The sequence below is a fragment of the Amborella trichopoda genome, chromosome 2 (genome assembly GCF_054954075.1).
Source record: "Amborella trichopoda isolate Santa Cruz 75 chromosome 2, AtrichopodaSantaCruz75HAP2 v2.0, whole genome shotgun sequence".
NCBI lineage: Eukaryota > Viridiplantae > Streptophyta > Magnoliopsida > Amborellales > Amborellaceae > Amborella > Amborella trichopoda.
The window spans coordinates 67,201,779-67,221,205 of NC_142337.1; the positions used below are offsets into that span (position 1 = coordinate 67,201,779).

The 19,427-nt window shown below is 33.6% G+C and overlaps 1 protein-coding gene across 1 annotated transcript; it reads left to right on the top strand.

Moving 5' to 3' along the window:
- The first annotated feature begins 13,477 nt into the window (after positions 1–13,477).
- LOC18430154 (uncharacterized) lies at positions 13,478–19,173 on the top strand. Its single transcript, XM_006840315.4, has 3 exons — positions 13,478–14,116; positions 16,693–16,821; positions 18,795–19,173. The coding sequence occupies exons 1-3, from the start codon at positions 13,631–13,633 to the stop codon at positions 18,951–18,953; spliced, it is 774 nt and encodes a 257-aa protein (XP_006840378.2). The 5' UTR covers positions 13,478–13,630; the 3' UTR covers positions 18,954–19,173.
- The last annotated feature ends 254 nt before the right edge of the window (positions 19,174–19,427 follow it).

Consider the following 19,427-nt stretch of genomic DNA (forward strand, 5'->3'; position numbering starts at 1 on the left):
GTTTTTCAAGGTTTTATAGGTGAGTTGAGGAGGAACTAATTTATTACTTGTTTAAAACGGGGGGAGGGGGGCACCACTGCCAATGTTGCTGGTTTTAGAAAAATGTTAGGCCTACTTGAGAAAGTACTATGGTTGAGTAAATAAATTGCAAAATAATAAAAAATCACAACCCTTTTGACAAGCAAAATAATATTAGGACTCTCTCTCTCTTTATAGAACTATATAACCATTTCAAAAGCTCTAAATCATGAGTACTCTCTCTCTCTCTAGTTATAGAAGTAGACAACCATTTGAAAAGCTAAAAATGATGAGTACTCTCTCTCTCCTTGACACACACGGGTGGCTAAGCCTAATTATGTAGATGCATACACACAAAGACGGTGGCAACTTGGCTTTTTGTGAACACATTTTGCCTTGGTATACGGAGCCGTAGAGGTGGTTTCGTTTTTATCCGTGTTTCAAAAGCGGGATTGGAGGAGATAACTGGATTGGCGATTTGATTTAAAAATATAAATTAAGAGAAATTTTTTATATAGGTGCGAGGCTCTAAACAATCACATTAAGGAATACCTAAAAACTTTCACTAAAAGAGCTTGTTTTTATGCCCAGATATCTCCAAATTGATCATCTCGACTTCAAGATACATGGACATGAGAAAAACATGGATTTCAAATTTTGGAAATAGTGTATCTTATAATGCATTTTTAAACTATCAATTTTGAAGATTTTCAGGTTTTCATAGATCTGCTCGATCTCTACTATTTTTGAAGCTTTGATTTTTATAATTACAGATACAAATATATTTTAAGGCTATCACAAATATTTTCAATATTAAAAGCATATTTCTCAACACTGTTTGAAGGTGCGCTTTACTTTGATTGTTTAGAGCCTTGGCTTTATATAAACCATACTCTAAATTAAAATAGGAGTTTATAGGCTGGGGATTAGAGATCTAATGAGCCAGCTGACTCATACTGTGCAATGCATACCCCCACTTAAGCATATCTTGATAAAGGATTTTTATTCTATAATGTGAGGGATTCATGATCTAGGTTAAGATGATCATAAATAAGAAAATAAAAGAAAAATTTCAATATATAAAATTTAAATTGCTTACAGGAAATTTCTACTATATCTAAATTCATTTTAGCCCTGTGAGTTGTTTACAACATCCATTTTAGAGATGGACGTTACTGAATCAGTGAGCTCTTGCACCCGCTGACTCATGAATGACTTTTTTTTTTTTGGAGATAAACAAATAAGACATTAAATAAACTTTTAAAAATAAAAAAATATATACGGGACCCTTTGGTGAGAATAGGATTGAGAACCATATCATCTTAGAACCAATGCAGTTCCATTCTATTCCTATCCAAAAGGACAACTTAAATTGGAAATCGCCAGGTTTCAAAACACTAATTTTGATGGTAATGAAAAGATTTAGATGGCTTAACACGATCTTAAGAAAGTTTATGTCCGTCTAAAGAAAATTTAATTACTAATACCAAATAATTTAACCTGCTTTTCCTCCTACCATTTCATGAGTTTCAAGTCAAGTGATTTTCAAATTTGGAAAACTAAATTTTAAAAAAAAAATTAGAAAAACGGAAAAGGGGGAATAAAAGGACTTGTCCCTCTTAAAGAGGCAAGATCCGTAGGGGAAGGGATGAGAAATGGGTACCTCTTGTTTTAGGCCCCAAAAGCTGCACATGTGTGACATGGCCACACTTCCTTAATACTACTAAGTAACTACTTCATTTTTACCTTTTGTTATCATTTTTTAAAGTTGAATTATTATTATCAAATACTTGTTTTTTATTTTAACATAAGTTATTCAATATATGGATAATATGTCATATTTTTCTATATTTTAGAGTTATTTTGCTGAAGATATTCATTTTGAATTTTTCTTTTATTTTCCCCAGGATCTCTTCATGATTGATTAGAAACCGGATATGAGTTAAATGTCAAATGAAGGGCAAGACGAACTTGGCTGAATTTTTAACTGCCAACAATCTCTATCTTATGCACATGAGGGGCTTGAATTATTTTGAATTTTGATATGAGAGAGAGTTATTAATTTGACGAATTTTTGGGTTGGAGAGTGAGTGTGAACTTAATCGATTGCATCCGAGTTCATCATTTTTAGTTGTCATGTGGTGAAATCTACGAACTTAGGGTGCGTGACAAAGTTGAAATTTTGTTTTCAAGTTTTTAGCCTTGTCAATAGGACGTGCTAGTTTCCTGATTGCATTTATTGCACAATTTGATTGTAACGGGTTTTTTTGTGTCAAAACTCAAAAGTAAGTGGCCTTCATTCATTCATATATATATATATATATATATATAAAATCAAGTCAAATCAAATGTATGTACGTGTGTGAGAGAGATAAAAAAGTAGGAGTTACACCAATTCAAAGAACTTTAGAATTTTGTGTGCGTGAAAAAGATGCAATGGAGAGAGAGGGAGGGGAGAGAGTAAGTTGGAGAGAGAAAAGAGAATGTTTTGTTACTATTTTACTCAGAAGTTCAGTGCATGCAACGTCTTTGCAAAAAGCTTTTAGCGGCTTCTTTTACTGCTCCCAAAACCATGGCAGCATTTATCTACAAAAACCAAGTCTAAAATTATAATCAAAAGAATCAACCTTAGCCACATTTACACAACGGCCCATCATTCGATGTGCCTCCCCTTGTTAATATACATCCCCCCAAAAGTGCCAAATAGAACAATAGAAACTTAACAAAACAAATATTTTATTTAACTTGAGTAAAATATTATTTTCTCATTAAAAATAAAAATAAAATAAAAATAATTTATCTATTTTTACTAATGAGGAAAATAAAAAAATGATTCATTCAAGTTAGGTTTTCTTGGGGAACGCAGCAATCATGTGATGGTGAACTTTAGGATTACGTCTCTCACATTTTCGATGAAAAAAGAAATGTGGCTTCTGCAAGTGAAACGGTTGTGCTGTCTCCTCCCTCTCTCTAAGCTCTTAGACGAAGTGCAAAGAAAGGCTACGGAAGCTTCAAAGGGTCGGTCATGTGATGTGCATTCTGTGTGAGTTTCTTCAAACCAAATTTAACTTTTTTTTCCCCTTAATAATTGCACGAGGGAGGGGGCCATGGCCATGGCCATGACGTTGGCCATACCACAAGTTCCAAAACTCGGGTGTTAAAGAATTCCATGAATGGGAGAAAAAAAATGAAAAGAGACCATGACGCTACAACAATTATTAAATGTGAAGATACTATCTTTCAATCGTGGCTCACCAATTTAACAAAATCTTTCTCCTCTCTCTCTCTCTCTCTCACATCAACAAGAGCTATTATTTCTTTCTAAACCGCCCGCCCGCCCGCCGGCCGGCCGGTAGTATCTTCGAGCCGGACGGGGTTCCCTACATTAAGAAAATCTCTCTCTTTCTCTCTCTTTCAGATCTCCCATACTCTCTTTCTCTCTCTAAAGTTGTATGAGAGAGCTGAGAGAACACCTCTCTCATCAAAAAAAGGGACCAAAATCCACAGTCAACCTCTCCCACCCACCTAAGACGCGTAAGATGAGAGAGTGGGGTAGGCTTCACACCTCTCGACAAATGAAATCTTTAGTTTTGTTTGAAAGCAAATGGAAAACCGTGTGTTCTTATTAGGGCTGGCGAGGCCAAGCTTGCCCCCGTCCCCCCGGACCCTAGTCCATATAGGGGTAGGCTTGGACCCAGCCCGTCCTAGACCCAGCCAAAGAGGCCCTTGCCCAGCCTCTAGCCTGAGTCCCAACCGGTTCAGGCCGGGACAAATAGAATAAAAGAAGGATAAGTGAATGGTGAGTCAGTCGACTCCTGACTCACACCATTCTTGTGCGGTATCCTTACTAAATATATCCCAAAGATGTATTTTTGGTCCAAAATTTCAGAGTTCAATGATTTCAACCATGACAATGATATAGATTTGAAATTTTTCTTTTTATAAAAATATAAATGCTATTTTTTTAATTCCTTTCTTCAGCATCCATTTTAACTTTTAGTGGATGTAACATATTTTGACATCAATCTTAGAGATGGACATTAGATAGCCAACAGAAGGGACCGCACGGTAATAGCTAAGTCGGCTGACTCATTTAAACCGCGTCCATAAAAGACACGAAAAAACTATAAAAAATGGTCAGACCAATCTAGTCATGGTCATGGTGCTAGCCCTACCCTCGGCCTTGGGCCACTTTTTATGGCCCAAGCCCTAGTGTTTAAGGCTAGCCTAACTAGGCTCGGCTAGGCCACATAGTACATATCTTAGTTTTCAAGTATTTTTCAAAGGATGATGATCATTGAAGAATAGGGTTGAGAACGGGTAGGATTGGGTCAGGATCCACCGGGATCCAGATATTAATCCAAAAAGAATATATGGGATTTGGATCCAAATCTAGATTTGATCGGATCCAAAAGAAATTATTTTATTTCTATAAAGTATTATATCACAAAAAATTACTATACACACACACATACTAGGTCGGATCCGAATGAAATCCACCTCTACCCAAATCCAATCTGAATTACTATTCCATATCCAAGTTTTAGATTTGCCTCTGACCCGTCAGATCCAAATCTTGGATCCGACCCACCGAATCCAAATCTTGGATCCATACCCGGATCCAAAATTCGAGTTTTAGACCCAAACCGGATAAATTCTCAACCCTACTAGAGAATACACCATCATAGCCACAAAAAGCACATCGCAGTCCATGGATACCGAATAAGGACCCAAAGAACATAACATACTACGAAAACCCATCAATTAGTCCGACATCGATCGGCTTAAGAAGTAATAATTTTGGCTATGTTTATTAAGCTGAAAAAGAATTTGGGAATGTTTATTATAATATTGTATAGTTTTATATGAGATAACCCAATTATCCTTAGCCATCAGATGTGGATTCAAGCAACTATGAATGTATCATTTACACACAAAGTAAAAAAAATAAAAGAAGAAGAAGAAAAAACTACACAAATATTCCTAGTCAATGGCAGTACTCTTAGCCCATGATACATCTCAAAAACCTCATTTCAAGTCTAACGAGATTGTGACTATTTAACATAAAACAAAGGACCTTATCACATTTTGAATTTTGTACCATTTAGTGCTATAATATGCCTTCGCATAAAAGTGATCCACATTAGACCCACAAAGATTGGGTTGGTTTACTTGTCGATCGTGTTCCCTGCACTTACTCCCTTGAGCTAATACCTAACTAGGAAACTTTTTAATCTAAAATATTTACAATCACTAGATGTGAGTGCTTTTATAAACAAAATAAGGAGCATGAGATCCTATATACGTCGATCTCACTGTCAAAAAAATTTGATAGCCTATTCATTACTTGAACTGCTCAATCTGAGAACTTACTTTTCTCAAGAACACAATAACCTTTTTTTTGTTTTTTTTTTTTTTTAATTTTTTTTTTAATTCAATAAGAGGCTAGCTGCTAGGTGGAAGACATTATATCCGCAAAATTTGAGGTCACTGAATTACTCCTAGATAAAAATTTAACCCAAATGAGCGAACATCCGATATAGAGCATATAATCGTTTGGTTTATTCTTAAATTAACTGTAAATTCATATCCTTTTTTGGGTAAAAATGGATCAAAATTAAAGAAAAAAAAAGTCATAAATCAAGATTCTACAACCGCTAAGAGTAACTATCTCTAGTTCAACCATGCTCATAGCCCTGGAAATCTTTTGATTGATCATTTGCTCCACACTAAGAATACAGTGGGGAACCTTCTCTTAACTACATAGCAGTTATGCCGGGATTAGCGTGGTTTATAATCAACAAGTTGGCTCCTTTGCAACCCATGTGACCTACAGGCCAAATATGTGGCCATCACAATAATTCAACATCAGTCTTATTCATTCCAGTGTCCCACGATGCAGGCAAGTAATGCAAGGGTGTGGACAGGGTAATGGGAATGTCAATTTTAGAGACGAGAGTGCTATTGTCAAAAAAATATTTAAGAGGTAAATTTTTCTATTAGATTGTTTGCTTTTGGTACAGGGAGATCACAATTAACATTAATAATTAGATGTGAAATTGGGAGGCTATGGATGTATTATTGATCGTTTTTATACATTTGTGACAAACTTTAAGTTGTTAGATTATACATTGACATCTATGGATGATTGGGACCTTCTTATATAAATAGTAAATGGTCTTAAAATATGCAATTCCTTCTTCAAGAGAAAAGGAGTTGGAGGGTAGGGGAGGGGGTTGGGTTGTCATGCAATTACATACTATAACACGGTTTGTCTTTAAGACAAGAAGGTCACAATTACCCCCCGCCATCATATATGAACTTGAGTAGTTGAGTGTAAAGTTGGAGAAAAAATTTTATAAGCTTTGAGCATAGTCACTAGTACCGGATCCAATCACAGTATTTCAAATCCAACAAATAAAGGTGGTTATAACATGGTTGTATACCTTCTAGAAAAAAGGTCGTATTGGACCCCTCTTTCATAAATTTGGGCGTCTATCTCCTCTTAAAATGTAGTATTGGGCCCAAGTCCTTCAAGTTACTTGTTAAGCGGTGGCCCTTTGAAAATACCCATGGCCCAATTATAGGTTATCCGAAACAATATTTATCTGAGCTGGGACTTACCCAAGTTGGACAGGATCTGAAGCGTTGCAATTTTAGCTCAGAAGGGTGTGACATTTGTATAAGGTGCCAATCTTATATTGTACAAATAAGGCGCATCTTTAAATTTTCTCAGAAGATGTAAATCTATTGTTGGAAACCTCATAATGACTTCAAAATCTATGTTCAGCCTAATCATGAAATTTAAAATTTCAAAAATCGTGCAGATCAAGGAGATAAGTAAACACTTGAAAATCTTAAAAATAAATGGTCTAGATAACTTGTTACTTGATGTATTATTTTAGAACTTATATATATATATATATATATATATATATATAAGTCTAGATGAATAAGAAGGTTTTCCAATTTCAAAACACATTTTTCTAATTGATTTTTGAGGTACACCTTAGTTCTAATCTTATAACATTATGGGGGAAAAAAGGATTGCAACCTTGTATGAACTCTTTCCTAAGAGGTTAACAATTTTCAACAAGGGGTAACAATGTGCTCTATTCTTTTTTTTTTTTATCCTCACCAATGTGCTCAATACTATTCTTGGGGAATTTATCTATGTACTAAAGAAAGCAAAATAATAAAATAAAATAAGCACTTCATTTGCGAAAAGGACATTTGGCGTCACATTGAAGACCCTTAAAGATCAGAATGAAAATTATTAGGAAACAAAGTCCTCTCTCTCGATTGAGTAATGCCAGCGAAATATGCTTCATTATAATAAAATAAAGTCCTTTAAGTACACGAAAAATCAAACAATTATCCCATTAATCTGCCGTTACTAAAGTAAATGGATTAAGAGAGAGAGTCTTGAGTGTCCAAGGTCCAAGTCCTAGTCCGCAATGTGCAACAGCAATATTAATTCAGTAAATAAAAAGGTTAGTATTATTAATTCGATTTTGGCCCAAATATATTAGAGAAAAATAGGGAAAAATAAATTAGAGTGCTAGAAAATCATTAAGTGAAACAGATGTGATTATTTCGGAATTGAATTGAAAATGTAGTTAAAAGAGGGTTGTATACATGTGTATTTCTGTGCATAATATTTCTAAGGGAGGAGGGAAATTAATTATATTAACCACCTATGTCCACAACTAGGGGCACATCAAAAAAATTGAAAAATAAAAAAATGAAAAATATATGAATGGTGTGGTAATTTTTTTATATGATTTGGATGTTGGTGAGTTTTTTTTTCTATAATCCCTATTTTTATATTTTTGTTTTATTGGGTTTTTAAATCTCCCTTCAATAAATCCACTTTTTCTTGATCTTTTTTTTTTATACTATTTAATTTGGGTACAGTTAGTATAGAGCCTAGGCTCTAAATAATCAAATTGTGCCTACCTTCAAATAGTGTTGAGAAATGTGGTTTCAATATTCAAAATCTTTGGCATAGCCTTAAAATATATTTTCATCTTTATTTATGAATTTTAAAACTTCAAAAATAATGTGGATCGACAGATGAATGAAAACTTGAAAATCTTGAAAATTGACGGTCCAAAAATGTGTTACAAAATATACTATTGCCAAAACTTGAAATCCAGAACTTGAAATCCAGTTTTTTCTTATGTCCATGCATCCTGATGTCGAGCTGATCAATTTGAGGATATTTGGGCATCAAAACAACCTCTTCTAGTTAAAGTTTTGAGGTAGTTTGATTCTTTAAAGCCTCGGCTCTATATAAACTTTTCTCATTTAAGTTTATTTAGACTTTCTAAAGTTGCTTTCACTTTTATTTTTGTTCTTTTAACTACCTTCATTGTATTCTTTTATATTTTAATGATTTTTTGCCAAATTTCCAGCTTTTTTACCTTGTATAGGACTCAGGGGGATTTCACTAGGACTTGACCAAGTTACTCGGCTCAGCAATGGACCGAGTACCTTTTCCAAGTCAAGTTCTTGGACCTTGATATTAACTTCCAAGAATTATTAACTTTGCAATGTAAATAATAAACTATTTAAGCAATATAAATGTCATTTATGTCAATCAGCCAAAAATAAAAAATGGAAAACGTTTATATAAGATTAAGGCCCTAAACAATCAACCTAAAACACACATCAAAAATTCACTAAAAGAAAAAGTTTTGAGGCCAAAAACTCTCAAATCTGATCATCTCATCTTCGCCTTGAGATACATAAATGTAAAAGAAAAAAAGATTTCTAGTCTTTGAAATAGTACATTTTGTAATGCATTATTTAAACTTTAATTTTCAGATTTTTAAGTATTTATAGATATGCAAGATCTACGATACTTTTGAAGCTTTAAATTTTATAATTAAAGATGAAAGTGAATTTTCGAGCCATCATAAAGATTTTGGTACTAAACAACATCTTTCAACACTATTTGAAGGTGCACCGTACTTTTAGGGTTTAGGGCCTTAGCCTTATACAAACCACACCCCGGGTTTGGGGCCTTAGCCTTATACAAACCACACCCCAAATAATTTGATGAAAATAACAAAGCACAATAACTTGAGGCAATTAGTAAAGGGTAAGGCGTCCATAAGTTTGCAACCTTAAACGATTAAAATAAGGCATACCTCCAAACTTTTTCATCAGATGCAATTTTGAAAAAATTTTAGGAGAGCCCAAGAATCTATTTTCATCTACGATTATAAAATTTTAAACTTTAAAAATGGTCCAAATTATGCAATTCTATAAAAGCATAAAAATCTCAAGGACACACTTTCTATTAGTCCATGTAGAAATGAGTTACCTCTCAAAACTCTATTTTTGAGTTGGAGTTTTGGACTTAATCTTTAAGGACATGTAATCACTAACATACAGATCATGAAAATGAAAAAATAAATAATTTTTACATAACGGAAATAATAATTCTATTGATAAAACATTTGGACCGTTGGTTACAATTGTTTTTAGATAGACCACTGGATGCAAATAGGTGGTCCATCTAAAAACAATTGTAACCAACGGTCCAAATGTTTTCTCAATAGAATTATTATTTTTGGTTTTCAAAAAAAAAAAACCATATTCATGATCTCCATGTTAAAGATTATACATTCTTTAAAAATTAGAATCAAATTATATTTAAAACATATATTTACCGCCGAGCCCGCTTTTCTACATGTACGGACTTGTCCGCATGCTAACCACTTATTTTTTCAAATCTTGAAAATGGATTGTCTGAATAAGTTGTTGCAAGATGTGTACTACTTTTAGGACTTGAAATCCTTTTTTCCTATATCCACACATTTCAATGTCAAGATGATCAATTAAATAGTCTTCTAATGTTAAAATAGCTTTTTTCGTTGGACTAATGTCAAAATAGTTCTATTATATAAAGTTTTTCCATTGATAAATTCCATGTACAAATTGAAATGGTATGGTGACAACAAACCAATGGCATTTTCTTTTCTTTTAAAGTCATTAGAGAATAATGCTTCATCTCAATCATCCGTCGCTACATCGAATAGTTGAGATTACTTTTAGCATCCCAATCATCATTGAAGCTCCCTTAGAAATCAAGTTTTGTCGAAATAAATTTAGGAAGTAGGACCACATTGTTTAACGCCTAGTACAGCTGAGTAGTAGGTAAGTGCTCCTCGATACAACTGGCAATACTTTACCACTTGATCATAAAAATAAGGGAAATGTTTATATAGAGCCAAGGCTCTAAACAATCAAATTAGAGCCTAACTCAAGAATTTCATTAGAAGAGGTTGTTTTGATGTCCAAATTTCCTCAAATTGATTACACCACGATATATGAACCATATCAAAGTGGTTTCACAATGTTGGGATCCCCTTCATCAGAACCAATGATGATATCACATGCCAATGATTTCTATATATATATATATATATATTAACAGAAAAGATGATTCTCTACTGGAATACGACTATCCGGACTGGTTTTTGGCCGAAATCGATTATTTCAAAAATTTATAAAAAGAAGTTGTTCTCACATTTAAAAATATTTCAATTGATTATCTCGACATTAGATTGAATAATATATATATCTTAAAAAAAAAAGACTTTTAAGTATAAAAAATATAACATTTTACAAGTGCCTATAGATGTGTTTGATTTGAACTGTTTTTTGAGTAATGAAATTTCATAATTAAGGGTAGAAATTAGTTTTCAAGTGATCATAAGATTTTTTGGCACCGGAACTAGATCTTCCTCTACTAGGGTTTAAAAGTGTGGATTGCTTTAATTGTTTAAGGTGGGGCGCCTTGTTTGATAACCCGCGCCCCTGATTTATTCTTTGAATTTGTGTTTCAAAAACTAGAACAATGGATGGATTGTCCCCCCCAAAGATCCGTGTGTTGGATGATGCAAGTGCCTTTCGAACTGGCGATATAGAAAATATTTAAAGATTCAAAAAAATAGAAAACGAGGGATTTAGGGGAATCCGAGAAAATAAGTTTGAAGAAAAGGAAAAAAATAACAAAAAAAGTGGGGGTTTTGGGGGACCAGACCAGTACCGATACTTTTTCAAAACTATTTCGGTCTTGGCCAATTCTTGATCAAGATCGTACGGTTTTAAAATGCTACAGTAAATAATGGTTTTTTTGTTTTTTTTTTTTATAGGTAGCATTTTTATTTTTAACTTTGACCAAATCTTATATAAACAATCAAATTAGGGTGCACCTAAACATTTTTTACTAAAAGAAGTTTTTTTTATGCTCATTATCAAATCGTTCATCTCAACCTAAAGATGCATGGATAAGAGAAAAAAAAACGGATTTCAAGTTTTGGAAATAGTGCATCTTGTAATGTATTTTTGGACCGTCGATTTTTCAAAATTTACAAGTTTTCATCTATACTATTGTTAAAGCTTTAAATTTTATAATTAAAAATAAAAATATATTTTAAAGCTATCACAAAGATTTTCAGGATTGAAAGCACATTTATGGATACTATGCTTTACTTTAATTGTTTAGTCACAAAAATCAACCACACACACTAAACCCTTTTTTAAAAATTACCAATTTGGACAAATTGACAATCCCGCAGCAACCCAATACGATAGGGGCTGGGCTAAAGACGATGCGCCCCATCATCGATCCACACCTTAAAATAGTTGCCCCGGCCCGCCCCGCAAAAATTGGGCCGCACAAAAGTTCGCCAAAATATCTCGGACCCTAACATCACATCACATCACATCAAGGCCATAAAAGTCTATCTGCAAATCGTACCAAACCTTTTCATCACATAGTCTACGTCCCCGGCTGTACGATAGGGCCACCCTTATTTCTGTAATGCCACCCACACATTAGGTATCATTATTGAAAATGAGTGGTGGATTATCGAAAAGGGACGCGTCGTTACCCCGCCCTATAAAATGTAGCACGTGATTGTTCTGACACGATTATGCAAACAGTGTAGTACAGCACTTTTACAGTTTCATGACTTTTTCTATACAAACAAAGCAGTGTATATTTTATTGTTTCTTGACTTTATCTTTGAGGTTAAGGACTCTGCTGCGTCTAAGACAAAAAGTGATTTGTTCAGTTCAATACCATTATTTTCCCACTTCATGGACAAATACTGATTGGGCACTATTTTTATGAGTCCACGTTGAAATGAATCACCGCTTAAAAATCTATTTTTAAGATGGATTTTTGGACTTAATTTTTGAGGGCATGAGATCCCTAACATGAAGATCACGAACTTAAAAAAAAAAAATTAAAAATTAAAAATTAAAAATAATAATTTTATAAAAAAAACATTTAAACTCTTAGTTTCAATTGTTTTTAGATGGACCACTTATTTGCATCCCTTTTTAAGATGGATGCTTTGGAATGCAGCCTGATTGATCGTTGCATGAAACAATTTTCCAAAGTGATTTGTTTAGTTCTGTACAATTATTTTGGACACGGTTTTTATGAGTCCATATACTCACACGTAGAAATGTAGGCTACTTAATAATTTATTTTTAAAATAAAAATTGATCTTAATTTTTTAAAAATATATAATCTTTAACATGAAGATTATTAATTTGTAAAAATAAATAAATTTTAAAAAACCAATAATGATTTTTTTGTTGGAGAAAATATTTGAACAGTTAATTTTACTTTTGGACATTGTTTCTATGAGTCCACATACACACCCGTAGAAATGGGGCCCCTTAATATTTTTTTTTAAAATATAATTTGATCATAATTTTTAGAGACTATATAATATATAGATTATTAAACAAATAAATTTTTAAAAGTAGAAATGATATTTTTTGGAAAAAATATTTGAATAGTTGATTTTATTTTTCCTTTGGAGGACTGTTATTTATGGTATAGATCTATATATATTTTGGTGCATGGTGTATATCTTCAAGCGCGCATAGTAAGAAGTGCGGGCTTGGCAACACCAAACAATTGCCTTTTGTTTTTACTTTGGAAGACTATTATTTACCGGTGTAGATCTCCAAGCCCGCATAGTAACACGTGCGGGCATGGACACACCAAACAATTTCCCAATTATTTTTCTGTTTTTGGGCAAGTTTTATTGCATAATGAATGAATATGCAGGTGTAAAATGCTTCTCCTCTTTAGTTTACTTTGGCTTAAATTTCTGGGCATCGAAGGGTGTTGAATATAGATACAGTTTGCATACTCTCTGTTTATTGTTAAGGGTCGGTTACAAACAATAATGGAGAAATATGTCATACATAGATCTCTTTATTAGTAAAAGCTATTTTATATTCTCACATACTCAAGGGGCTCAATCTCTATTTTTCTCATGCAAACAGTTGGTTTCAGCATTCGAGAATAGAATAATACGATTTCAAATACAGGGGTCTCTCTCTCTCTCTCTGCATTTTTTTCTTGGGGACTCTCTCTCTATATATATCTCAGTTTCTTGAAGCTCTCTCTCTCCTCGTTGTGCTCGGAGTTGCTCTCTCCCCCCTTGTTATTCTTGGGGAGTAGCTCTCTCTCTCTCTCTCTCTATCTTTCTTTTTCTTGGGGGAGTAGCAAGAGGACATAGAACCTCCCACCACCTCTCTCTCTCTTTCTCTCTCTAAATTAGAAAACCAGATGGATCCAAGAAAAAACCATCTCAAATATACCTCTTTCCGCTCCTCCATTCCCGGCAGAGCAACCCACATTCCGGCACCAAATCGTCAACTTCTCCGGCAACTCGTTTGCACTTCGACTGCTGACGTGTACATCCACCCATCCCCGGCTCAATTGATCCGCGCTTCCGCCAGGTGGGATGTCAACAAGTCGAGGAAAAAGCGTCCTGAATTCTTTGGCCGTGATTCGGCCGGAAAACCAAAGATTTCGTCAATTACGCCAGAGCTCTGGTGTACTGGCCGGTTGCCCCTGACGACCTCCATGTCATCAGTGGACTGCCACGTGCCAGTTTCAGGGGGCGTCACAGCGGCCACGGCCACAATGAGGCCGGGTCATTTTCGATACCCAAGAAGGTTAGAGCGAGCTCCTCTCAAGGGAACCGATGATCATCATCATCCCACTGTTATCCCAACTATTTCGGGTCGGTCCATCGGCAATGCTGATGAGGTACGGTAAATGACAATAACATTATGTTTTTTCCATTTTTTTTTTTTTTTGGAAAAATTTATATAGAGTCTAGGCTCTAAACAATCAAATTAGAGCCCACCTTACTAATTTCACTAAAAGAGGTTGTTTTGATATTAAAATATCATCAAATTGATCATCTCGACATCACTTTGCATGATCATAAGAAAAAAAATGGATTTGAAGTGTTGGAAATAATGCATCTTCTAAGGTAATTTTAGACCATCAATTTTAAGATCCTCAAGTTTTCATAGATATCTACAATACTTTTTAGATTTAAATTTTATAATTAAACATAACATATATTCTAAAGCAATCACAAATATTTCTAATATTAAAACAACATTTCTCATTTCTCTATACTATTTGAAGTGGGTTTTACTTTGATTGTTTAGAGCCTGGCTCTATACAAACCACACCCTTGTTTTTAATACAAAATTTTCTTTTAAGAAACAATCCATCATATAAATTTCACCCATTCGTCAAATACTCTTAAAATAGCAACTGAAACAAAAGTTTTTGAGAAAGTTCTATGAAAGTTTTGATTATGGGTTATTTGAAAAAAAAATTGAAATTAAAATAAAAAATGAGGGAAATATTAATTTGAGGGTGCGGTTTTTATAATACACTACTCTTAAACACTCGAAGTAAGGTGCATCTCGAGAACGTGCCAAAAAATACAGTTCCAGTGCTAGAAATCTATTTCTATTCTTAATTATGAGATTTAGAACCCTTTCCATCCTTAACTCTAAAAATAATGGAGTTTGAAGAAATTTATAAGCACTCCAAATTCTTGAAAATCAAAGATCTAATAACATATAAGATGTATTATTTTCTAGGATTTTAAATCTTTTTGGTTATATCCATACATTTATTCAATTATACGGTTTTCAATCGGTATTTGAGATGTACGTTTCGAATGTAACGATGACTCCTTATGTAAGCTTTTTCTATTGAATAATTCATTTCTTGAGGACGTTTTTATGAATTTCCCTTGGGTTTCCTACTCGAGTGGCGTATATATCATCTCTCCCTCTCCTTTTTAATGAGACTATTTTTCCAACTTATAAGAGGCAAATTCAAATAAACTCTTCAGAATTATTTATTTAGAATACTTGCAATAGGGGAAATTCGTGACCATCAAAGATACCTTATTGTTTCTATGGAGTAATGGAACTTGAGTTTCTTCCTTTCTTAATTTTTTTAACTGATGAATTATTTATGGGAAAAAGTTTATGTAAAGAAAAAGTTTATGTAAGGGTGAGTCCCTAAACAATCAAATTATGGGGCACCTCAAAAATTCATTAGAAGAAGTTGTTTCTATGCTAAAAAATCCTCAAATCGATCATATCGACCTCAAGACATGAGAAAAAATGAATTTCAAGTCTTGAAAATAGTGCATCTTATAATGCATTTTTTTGAATTGTCAATTTTCAAGTTTTTCGAGTGTTCATAGATCTGCCCGATCTATACTATTTTTTAACCTTTAAATTTTATAATTAGATGTAAAAATAAATTTTTAGGCCTTCACAAAGATTATCATTATGAAACAACATCTTCCTACTCTATTTAAAGGAGTGTCTTAGCCTCAGCTTTGCAAAAAACCACACCCTTATTTATGTATTATGGCATTTTTATTTAAAGGTAGGATTCTAAGGGTTTTTAAAGGGTTTTTCTCAAAGTGATTCTAAAGGAATCTTGCCCTCTCAACAAGAAGCAAGAGTACGTTAAGCAGCGTACTGTGTAGGCTTGGGCCTGGCATGGGGTCCAAACTTTAGTGTTGAGCCCGGCCCGAATTCAAGATAACTAAACCTTTCCCCAAAGCCAATGGTTCAAATCCTATATTCATATTGGGTGTACTGCACTTATCCAACTGCTTCTCTAGTCCATCAATGGACTTGTACAGTCTCACACTCTCCCTCAACTACGGCCACGGTTACTTGTCACTCAAAATAATTTTGGCATGATATTATGCGTATAGGTGTCTTAAAACAAGATAATTTAGATCTGATCTGGATGGGGAATTAGCCAGGACAAAAAAAGTTTTAGGAAGATATACGTCCAGTGGTCTTCTTAAAAACCACTCTTTTTTAATTTGTTTTTTTTTAAAAAAAATTAAGTTTATATGATGTTTTCTTAGTTCCCAATAAATCCCCACCCCATGACACCTTATTTTATTTTTTAGTTTTTAATATTTTCTAGATTTCCTATTTGGACCTCACAGATGCAGCCATCCATCACGGATTTATCAGTTAGATGATCCACCCCACACATGCTATAACATACAGATTAGAGGGTGGGTAGGATTTTGTCTTTTTATTTTTTTGGTCATCTTTACATACAATATGTAGTATTCTTTCCTTTTTCATTATTTTTATCATTCCCTATGGAGATTATGAAGATTATCCAAATGGTTGTCTACAATTCAAAGACACGTCAATTTAGCATGTTAGCAAATAGCTATGTTGATACATTAATTTTGACAAGATGCACATCAACTCTCTGTCTCTCTTTCTTTCTTTGATTGATTGACTTCAATGAGTTATGCATGGATGCAGGTCTTATTAGAGGTAGAGAACCGAATAAAGCATGTCAGGCCAAGGGTGAAGGGAAAAGAGGTTGTAGGGTTCATGGAAAAGATTAAATCATTCTCCATAGAGAAGAAGGAGATGTGTTGCATATGTCAGGTACAGTCGATCCGTTTCAATTGCACAAATTTTTTTTTTCTTCCCTTTTATTTTCTGGGATTTTGTATTCAATTCTATTTTCTTAACAAATTCTCTAGACCTCATTGATATTGGAGTCATTGCCCCAAAAAAAAAAAAAAAGATAAATGAGTTGGTGGGGCATTGCAGGTGAACATTTCTTTCCAAGAGATTAGCCGATTTAGGGAAATTTGATGGAAAATTTTATCAATATCATTTTTATGACCAATTTCGTTTTTAGGGAAATTTATCAATTTATGGATGAAAGATTGGCATCTAACATTTTATCGATATCTTTGATCCAATTTGAACAGGGAAAAGTTTATATAGAGCCAAGGCTCTAAACAGTAAAATTTGAACCTACTTCAAAATTTTCATTAGAAGATGTTGTTTTGATGCTTAAATATTTTCAAATTGATCATCTCAACGTCAAAATGCATGGACATGAGAAAAAATTGGATTTCAAGTTTTGGAAATAGTGCATTTTGCAATGCATTTTTTGGCCGTCAATTTTCAAGTTTTCATGGATCTGTCGATCTACATTATTTTTGAAGCTGTAAATTTTATAAATACATATGAAAATATATTTTAATGCTATCACAAAGATTTCTATTAGTGAAACTACATTTCTTGACATTATTTGAAAGTCAGCTCTAATTTGATTGTTAAGAACTTTGGCTCCATACAAACCACACCCATTTCAAAATGAGCACATATGCTATGCTCCCGCTGGAGCTTACTGTGCATCTACTCCCTCGTGCAAAAAATCTATTTAGGAAGATTATTTAGTCAAAATTTTTGGGGACTATATAAGAATCACTAATTGAGTATTTTCAAAAGAAAAACATTAAATTTTGAGTTTCATGTCACTTAGATCTAGTCCTTAAAATATTGGACGGTCTTTATTCTATCTTGAGGCATTGTTATTTTCTAATACATAGGATTTTTTTTTAAAAGCAAACAATTCGTTGAGATTATTTGTGGGTTGTAGAGATTGCATCCTCAAAATTTGAGATGTCCTAACTTGTGTCCCATCCAAAGGAGTAAATTGATAGTGTACTCCTGCATCCATAAAATAACACATGGGCTTGAGTTGGAGTACTTCCAAAAGTATAAATTGCTAAATAGTTGGTATTTTGATAAATTTCTATCTACTTGTGACTTGTCCACACAATAATACGCATATTTTAGGGATTCTTTACATGGACTACAAAAAAAATGGATACTGTATCAGCATGAAAAGAGAAGATTATATCAGGAATTCTTTAGGACACAATTTTAGTCTTTCAAAGTTATCTATTATGCTCCCCACTACCCACTATGAAAAAACTGTCTGTGTTGATAAATTTTTTGTCCTAAAATTTAAAAATAAAAAGTAATAAGTACCAAGTGAAGAGAATACTCCACTGATGTGGAGTAGCCTAAAAAAATCAATTACAATATAATTTCCATTATTTATGGATATTGTAATATTTCAGGCAGCGGTGGATTGGTGGGTGTACGTTTCCTTTTTTACAAGATTATATGCTCCTTCAGGAGTACGTTGTACAATTGTGCCCACCAATAGAACCTAGCTAGAATTACTTTTTGGATCCTAAAATTTGGAGATGTAAACTACTCAACCTAGCAACACACTTAGAAAATCTTTTATGCAATCCAAAACTACATGAAAAAATTCACAAATTAACACTGAACAGTAAGACCCATGTTGTGGATAATTATATCCATGTCCAGGAAGAAAATGTCCATTTCATTTTAGAACCTCCATGTTCTGGATAATTACATCTGTGTCGAAGAAGAAAATGTCAATTTCATATTTTCTAAAATGATAATCCTCTTCTCCTAGTTCAGTATTTTGCCTAAGGGAGCAAATGTACAATTTACTCGCATGGCGCACAACACATGCTTCGTTTTCTTTATAATTTTCTTGTACCTTTTTTTTCTTTTATGTTCAGGAAGACCTCCAAGGTGAAGATGAAATGGGGAGGCTCCAATGTGGCCATGGCTACCATCTAAGCTGCATAAGGCGATGGCTCCTTCATAAGTGTGCTTGCCCAATCTGCAAGGCCCATGCCTCCTTTGCTAAAGCTTCTCATCCTTCCCATTTTCCTTAATGTATTTATTTCCCACTTAAGGAAATTTCTTCTCCTTTCCTTTTTCCTTTTTTTTTTTTTATCATAAAAGGTTGTTTCCTAGCTTGGATGATGATGATTTTATTCGGGTGGCGAGCAAATTGACCCACTTAAACCCATAATACCTTGTATATATGTGAAAATGTATGGTCTCTTAATATATAATGAACATAATCAAATGTCAAATGTTGTTAATAGCAAATCTTGTAATGGTGAGTCCATTGCTTGGGAAAATCAAGTAACTAAGAACAAGATAATGATATTTATCTATGCTTTAAAAAATGGTGGAATCATATAAGGCTACCGAAGTAAGGTGCACCTCTAAATTTTTTCTTGAGGTGGATTTTCAAATATCGGAAATGTTAATATGGCTTGAAAATTTATTTTTATCCCTAGTTATGAAATCTAAAATTTTCAAATGATACGGATTGGGGGATCTATAAATACTTGAAAATG

Coding starts and splice junctions, on each gene's coding strand:
- LOC18430154 (XM_006840315.4), top strand. CDS start 13,631: ATGGATCCAAGAAAAAACCATCTCAAATATACCTCTTTCCGCTCCTCC. Junction 14,117..16,692: donor CCATCGGCAATGCTGATGAG/GTACGGTAAATG, acceptor GCATGGATGCAG/GTCTTATTAGAGGTAGAGAA. Junction 16,822..18,794: donor AGATGTGTTGCATATGTCAG/GTACAGTCGATC, acceptor TTTTATGTTCAG/GAAGACCTCCAAGGTGAAGA.